The sequence below is a fragment of the Gavialis gangeticus genome, unplaced genomic scaffold, assembly GCF_001723915.1.
Source record: "Gavialis gangeticus isolate Ggan-Ray unplaced genomic scaffold, GavGan_comp1, whole genome shotgun sequence".
Classification (NCBI taxonomy): domain Eukaryota; kingdom Metazoa; phylum Chordata; order Crocodylia; family Gavialidae; genus Gavialis; species Gavialis gangeticus.
This window is the reverse complement of record NW_017729033.1, coordinates 44,720,041-44,727,525: the sequence shown is the minus strand read 5'-3', so window position 1 is coordinate 44,727,525 and position 7,485 is coordinate 44,720,041. Positions and strand designations below refer to the sequence as shown.

Here is a 7,485-nt window from a genome sequence, read left to right as displayed (position 1 = left end):
TTTCCCCTTTGGCCCCGGGCCCCCCCCCCCCCCCATTATTGCCCTGAGCCTGTTGAAATTTGCTTTTTTTGAAGCCCAAAACTTTGAACCTGCTGGCTGATTTTCCTTCCTTGTGACTGGCAGTGAATGTGATGGCTTCATGGTCTTTGTTGCCCAGGCTACCCTCTATGTTCAAGTTGCTCACCAGATAGTTTCCTTTGGCCAAGACCAAGTCTAGGAGAGCGTTACCTCTGGTTGGCCCATGCACTTCCTAAGTCAGGTAGAGCTGCTCAATACAGGTCAGGAAGTAATCCAACTGACCCGACTTACCCAGACATCTCTTGCGAAGAAAACTCGGCTAATTGAAGTTGCCCGTGATGACCATGTCCTGTGCACATGTGGCTTGAGAGAACTCCAGATCAAGCTCCTCCCCCTGGTTTGGTGGTCTGTAGTATACACCTACAGTTAAGTCTCTCACTGAAGCCCCCCTGACCCCGTAGTTTGACTCGGAGGGTTTTGAGCCACTTTTCTTTGGAGCCGATATTGGCCTCCAAGGAGGTGTACTGCTTCCTCGCATAGAGAGCTACAACTGTACCTTCCTTCCCTACTCAATCCTTTCTGTACAGGGTGTAGCTCTTTATGGCTATGTTTTGAACATTCTGCAGTTCTTGCTTATTTATTGTAAGCCAGTTAAAAACAAACTTTTGAGCTGAAGTACTGTGTCCCTATCACTGACTTGTGGGTAGGTGCATCTCTGAAGCTGCAGCTCTTGGGTGGTTAGAAGGACCAGGAATTTGGCCAGCCTGGTCCACGATGCCCTTTACTTTTACCTCCCTCCCCACTCTCCCCTTTCTTGATCTGCCTACACTGTTTACTTACTGGTACCTGATTTCATTTTTTTAAAAATTTGCCTTGATGTTGTTTCTAAATAGAATGAAGGTAAATTATTTTTATAAGCATTTAGATTGAGATGGATACAAAATATTTAGTTGTACATGGAGAACTACCCCAAATTATTATGCCGTCGCAAAAAAATATTCTTAAACTTAACATCTTGCTCACTTACTGTTTTTACAGACTAAGCTGTGGTAGCTCAGTAGAACTTGGATGATTAGGTAGAAGGCAGGGTAAACTTGGACTTTCTAGACCACGGCTGTTAAACTTCTTGGCACTTGGGGACTGTCTGCTGTGCAAGCTTCAGACTGTGGTAGTACGTGTTGCTTGGGCCACTTGTTTGAGTATTTTGGTGGAAATTTGATTTACATGTAGCTAAGTTATGATACAAGTCTGTGAAAGTTGCTTTCAACATGCACAATGAACTTTCAGATGCACCACAGATAATCCTGATGATGGGTTCTGTGAAAATAAAGTATACTGCTTGTTTATGGGTACATGCATACATTTTAAGGATTTCCTAGAACTTTAAGATGAACTGGAATCCTTGCATCCTTCACTGCTTTGTTGAGTGTGTACTCTAGGGAGATTTTGTTGATCACAAGCTATTTTTCAAATCATACTCTGACTTTATCTGGTCTTGTAAGAGGCCCGTGACAAACTCATTCTAAATAATGATTACTCACTGCAACAAGGGGTCCACAGAAGCTTAATTTCATCTTGTCTTGCTTATGTGTGTATAATCGTTTCAGGAGTTTGTCTTGCAGACCCAGAGTAATAAAGTTTAGGTACCAGTTTCTAGAATTATGAAAAGAAGGGAAAGGGTAGGAATCTTCAGGGGGGTAAAAGATTGTATATTCAACTTGTCTGCCATGCTTTCCAGATAGTTATGGGCTCAGGAGCCCATTTTCTGAATGTTTGGTTTTGAATTCTTAATGCTTTTTTGGTGGTTTTTGATATTTGTGGTGTTTTTGCTCATATACATGAGAATAAAATTTCAGAAAGGCACTTTGTTCTCCCTCAGAAGTCACTTCTGCTCAGAGGTTTGAATTGAATGGTTTTAAGTTTAAATTTTGCTGCTGGGAGAAGTAGCAATTTTGGTTAAAGTAGCTGTAGATAAAACTAAAATAGTGTTTGTTGGCAGAGGGCAGCATTTGGAGAAATAGTGTGCCCTCTGGTGGTGAAGCTCTACTATTTTATCACAATGGTGTATAACTCTGAGGTCTCTTTTTGTATTCATTATTCTTTTTGGCTGTTGGCAGGAACTACATTTTATGCTCCATAAAATGGCAAACCATTCACAAAGATGTCCCACATATAATGTAGAACATTTTTATGGTAGGTTTGTATGGTGCCTTAAACAGAATGTGTTGCTTAAGGTGTTTTGCAGCTGGGACTTCCCCAACCCATGCCAGCAATCAGCTGATTGTCAACATCAGCTGGTCCTGGTCCTGGAACCTTACCCAGGATTGTCTGGGGCCAGTGTCAGCAATCCAGTGATTGTCAGTTTTGGCCTTGCATAGCCCAACCCATATCCCCAGAATCCAGTTGGAGGCTGCTTCAAGTCTGGAACAAGACATGCTTCATTCTCAGCTGAGTGTCAGGATTGAGCACGGGGCAGCCCCAGGGTCTGGGAGCAGCCCCACAGTGGTGCAGTTGGGATACAAGGAATTTTATGCCCCACCCTAAATGCACATCATGGCAGGACGCAGCGTTTGGGCTGGGACGTAAATCCATTATCAGATGGCAATGGCACCATTATTACAACATCTGCCAGGGGCCTTAGACTGGCAGCAGTCATTCTTGGTGCATTGCATTCTTTTTCCTAACTGCCATGTGAGCAGTCCACTGGGAAGTGATAGCTGTGGTCTTACATTTTTCATCTCCAGGCTGGACTCTTTTAATGAATTAGGGCTACTTCTGTACCAGCTGGAGTGTCTGAATATAATTTTAGAGCTCTCTCTGAGAAGATATGGGTGGCTATAAACACAACACCAGGTCTGCGCTGGTTGTCTGTTTGAGGCTCGCTGACAGACTGTCTATTCTATGCTCAAGCTTAAATATCCAGTTAGCCGTGAGATTCCAGCAATTGATATGGAGCTTTCTGTACTCTGAGCAGCTGCAGGGCTTTCTCACCATAGCCTCTGGCATCTCCTTTTATGGAATATTGGTAGTTAGCATGGTGGTGTTCAGGGTGTGCTGCAAAGTACACATTTTGTACTTCTAACGCGCACAAAGCAATATATTCAGAAATCCAACAGTCAGACACTAAATATTTGTAATGGGATTGTCCAACCATCAAATTCTGTAGATTTTTTTTTTTTTTTTTTTGTGGTAAGCATGCATGCAAGTTTAGAGGAATGCGGGGGCTAAGTTGCTTCAGGTTCTTCAATATATCCTATTTCTAACATTTAGAGCAAGGGAAAGCAGCCTACGTTCTGTGGAACCATCAGATCCAGTTTGTTCAGCTGGTCTTCGGTGGTGGGGGGCTTTGTCCATGCCACATCACACTGCACACTGCTAGGCAGTGGGAGCTTCACCCATTCTGCACCGCAGCCAGGCAGCAAGGAGAAGCAGGCGGCCAAGTCTTAGCACCAGTCTTGGGTTCATGCTGGACCATTCTGGCCTGACTCTGGAAAATAGTTGCCAACTGCTGATGTAGGCTTGAATTTATTCTTTTATGACAATACCAATAGGGGCATTTCAGTCCAGATTCTTCAAGGCATTTAAGCAAGCTAAATACTTGATTTGTTTGTAAAGTTTACCTTTGTTGGGGAAAAAAATCATCATAAGTACTTGGTGCACTTGAATTTATAACGTATCTGGATCTAAGGTCTGTGTTACCAAATGGTACTTTGTCAAAAGAAAGCAGGCAAGCCAGCAAAGTTTGTGTTTTGTTGGGTCTACATTGGCATTAACCATACTGTAAAATAATCGGTTCATGTTGGAGTCATAAGTATTGAGCCACTGTTGACCAGTAGTATGCTAAAAACACTTTAGTGCAGAGTTATCTATCATAAGTTTCATTTAAAGCTATAACTGCAATATGTTTATTTTTCTTTATGCTGATGAATAATTTTTACCTGCTTACCTTTTTAGTTAAAAGGATGTTTTTTCAAAGATTATAGTTGAGAGGAATTTATGCATCTACCCAAATACAAGACAAGCCTGAATTTAAGGCGGCAACTCCTCAATAATTGGATTCTATGTATGGAAAACTTATAAATGTATTATTTTCTATGTATAGAATCTAATTATTGGAGGAGCATCTTAAATTCTTCCCCCTGCTGCCTGCAATGATAGGGGGGCAGGGACAGAGTAATGGGGCAGGCAGTGATGGGCTGTTTGCAGATTTCTCTATGGTTAATAGTACCCTTTTCAGTAAAGCCAGTAGGAGGCATTGTAGTTTCTAGTCTGAGAATTTTAGTGTATTAGCTACTGGCTTAAAATTTTGCTGTGGTACTTCTCCATTTTAATCAATCATTTGTATAACTAGAGGTCCCTTATTTTACATGCAGCTCATTTCTGAAATGAAACTGAGTTGTAAGTGAATGGATAGGGTTAAATATTTTCAGTAGCTCATTGTGATGCAATCTGTAGTGTCAGATTATGTGGGTAATCTTATGATAGAAATCCACAAGATACATCCTAGCTTTAATTTGGAGTAGTTTATTGATGCATTTTTTTCTTAAGTTCGGGGGAATTTTAGAAAAATGCAGGATGGAGTTAAGTCTGGTTCTTGAGCATCCATGTTTATACTGTAAAGGTGTTTGTTCTCATTAGGTACAATGAAGCAAATCTTCCATATAATTGCATTAGTGATACGTGACATTAAAGCTTAATTGGCTTATTTAAAATATCTTGCACATCAATTTCCTTTCGATTGTGAAAATTGAAAAGGTCATGAGTGCATTTTAATATTCCTGGGTGAAAGATTTCAATTTTAGTACAATTTGTAGAGAATTAATTAGAAAACATGACTAAAAGAAAAAGGGTGTTGAATGTAAATAAGGTTGTTATATGTTCATTAGAGTGTAAAAGTTACGGTATCTTGGACTGTTGAGGAAACTTCACTAGAAATTCAGCAAACACCCAGGCTTGTTTTTATTGTCTGGTTGGACATAACTTAATTGTCATGCAGAGTTCTTAAATAAAATACTTTGGTTTTCATGGTTTGTTTTTTTTAACCTTTGTCTCTGCCTTTGTTTTGCCTTTGTCTTATAGGAGATTGATGAAGCCTGTAAGAGAATAAAGCGTGAAATTGATGATTTGGGTCCCGAAGTTGGTGATATCAAAATCATTCCATTATATTCCACTCTTCCACCACAGCAGCAACAAAGGATCTTTGAGCCTCCCCCTCCAAAAAAACAAAATGGAGCAATAGGAAGAAAGGTATCAATGTCAGCAAAATGTTTTGTGTTTTGACAGTCTCCAACGTATCACAGTACTTGCAGTGGTAATTAAATATAACGCGTCTCAGCTATTAGTCTTAAATACATTTGGATGGCTATAAGTAGAAAATTAGGTCTAAATCGTATTTGGTAGCAGTTTTGTACAATATTTCTTTGTCAAATATTTCTCAAATTAAGATCTTAATAATGTCAAGAGTTCAAATTATATCAGTGTATGATAGTATCCACTGACTTCGTTTACACATGTTATTCAGAGCACTTTTTTTTTTTAACCTGTAAAAGCTCTGAATGGTTTAAAATTAAAACTCTGAATCAAAAATGCTTTCCCATGGCAGATCAAATCCTGTGAAATACTGGACCCTAAGAATCCTGTTTGTTGAAATGCAGGCAGGATGACTAGTTAAGGGACTGGCCACCTTACTGGTTTTACACTTACTTGGTGAGGTGGGGAAGGATGAGTCCTGGGTGCTCTCAATTCCGGCTCTAAGCATCCAATACATGCTGGGCCCAACCTGCTTTGGGAACAGTGTTTGGTGTGGAGATTGGGGTGGTGCATCTGTGAAACCATAATGCAGGTGTCCTAAGTTGAGCTTAGAGAAGACAGAAATCTCTCATGAAGCAAAAGGTCAAAAGCTTGCTTTATCTTGATTTTCAGTTAGGGGACATTTGATTCTGGAATTAGCTCTCATCAGAAACCAAATCTGTTATTTTCAAGGCAAGGTCTGCTGGCTTTTTTAGATAAGAAAGGTGTGGGCTATGATGAGCAAAAAGTGTACTGTCAGATTCATAGATGTTTGGGTTGGAAGGGACTCTGCCCTGGGCAGGAAAGAGTGCTGGGGTGAGATGAACCCAGCCAGGTGCATGTCTAGCCTCCTCCTAAAAACCCCCAAGGGAGGAGAGAAGAGCCCATTCCAGATTTTGGCAACCCTTACCATAACAAAGTTCTTCCTGATGTCTAACCTAAATCTGTTCTCCTTCAGTTTGTGGCTGTTGTTCCTGGTTACTATAAGGGGTGTCCTGGTAAACAGGGCATCTCCTATTTCTTGCTGTCCCCCCTGATGAATTTATAGGAAGCTTACAAGAAGTGGAAGCTTGGACAGATGACTAGGAAGGAGTATTCAGATGTTGCTTGGACATGCAGAAATGGAATTGGGAAGGCCAAAGCACAATTGCAGTTGCAGCTAGCAAGGGACATGAAGGATAACACAGGAGGGTTTCTATAAGCATGTCAGCAACAAGAGGAAGTGTGGGTCCCTTACTAAATGGGAGAGGCAACCTAGTGACAGGTGATGAGGAAAAGGCTGGAGTACTCAATGCCTGTTTTACCTTTGTGTTCATAGGCAAGGTCAGCTCCCAGACTGCTGCACCAGACAGAACAGTTGGGAGAAAGGTGAGCAGCCATCAGTAGTGAAAGAACAGGTTAGGGACTATTTTAAAAAAGCTGCATGTGTACTAATTCATGGGGCTGAATTCATCATGTCTGAGGGTGCCGAAGGTGTTGGTTGATGTAATTGCAGAGTCACTGGCCCTTATCTTTTGAAAACTCGTTGCAGGAAGTCTCGGACAATTGGAAAAGGACAAATATAATGCCCATCTTTAAGAAAGAGAGGAGGAGGATCCAGGGAACAACAGTCCAGTCAGCCTTACTATAGTCCCTAGAAAAAATATGGAGCAAGTCACCAAGGAATCTGTTTCTAAGCACTTGGAGGAGCATGGTTTCACCAAGGGAAAGTCATGCCTGACCAATCTGATTTGCCTTCCATGTGGATGCGGGGAAAGCAGTGGACATGATATACCTTGACTTCAGCACAAGATGATTGAGTTCAGGATCCTGAAGATAGGAAGGGAAGAGAGCAGACAAGGTGTGCTTGGCCAGGTGGATGGGGCTAGGAGTGTGTGGGGAGTTGTCTGTCAGTGGGGTGAGCAGGGCCAGGATTACGGAGCGGTGACAGCACGGGGCCAGGGCTGTGCTGGGGATGCATCCCTGCTCTGTGCTGGGCCCTAGTCTTATGCTGTCACTGCCCCACCTGCCAGTCCTGCTCCGGTATGCCACTCCTTGCCCACCCACAGCACCATCCCATGTACCCAGTTGAGGCACCCTGTCCATGGGGGTCCTAGGCAAGTCTCCATGGACACCCTGGTCACCCACTTTACCCATTGTTCCTGGACCAGTCTACTACTGTACTAATTAAGTGGTTTT

The 7,485-nt window shown here is 42.0% G+C and overlaps 1 protein-coding gene across 1 annotated transcript in view; it reads left to right on the top strand.

Moving 5' to 3' along the window:
* DHX15 (DEAH-box helicase 15) overlaps window positions 1-7,485 on the top strand; it is a 133,204-nt gene that overhangs the window by 72,650 nt on the left and 53,069 nt on the right. The window contains exon 6 of the mRNA XM_019525825.1: window positions 5,098-5,265. Within this exon, the coding sequence (XP_019381370.1) occupies window positions 5,098-5,265 (168 nt within the window). The remainder of the gene's footprint in view (window positions 1-5,097; window positions 5,266-7,485) is intronic.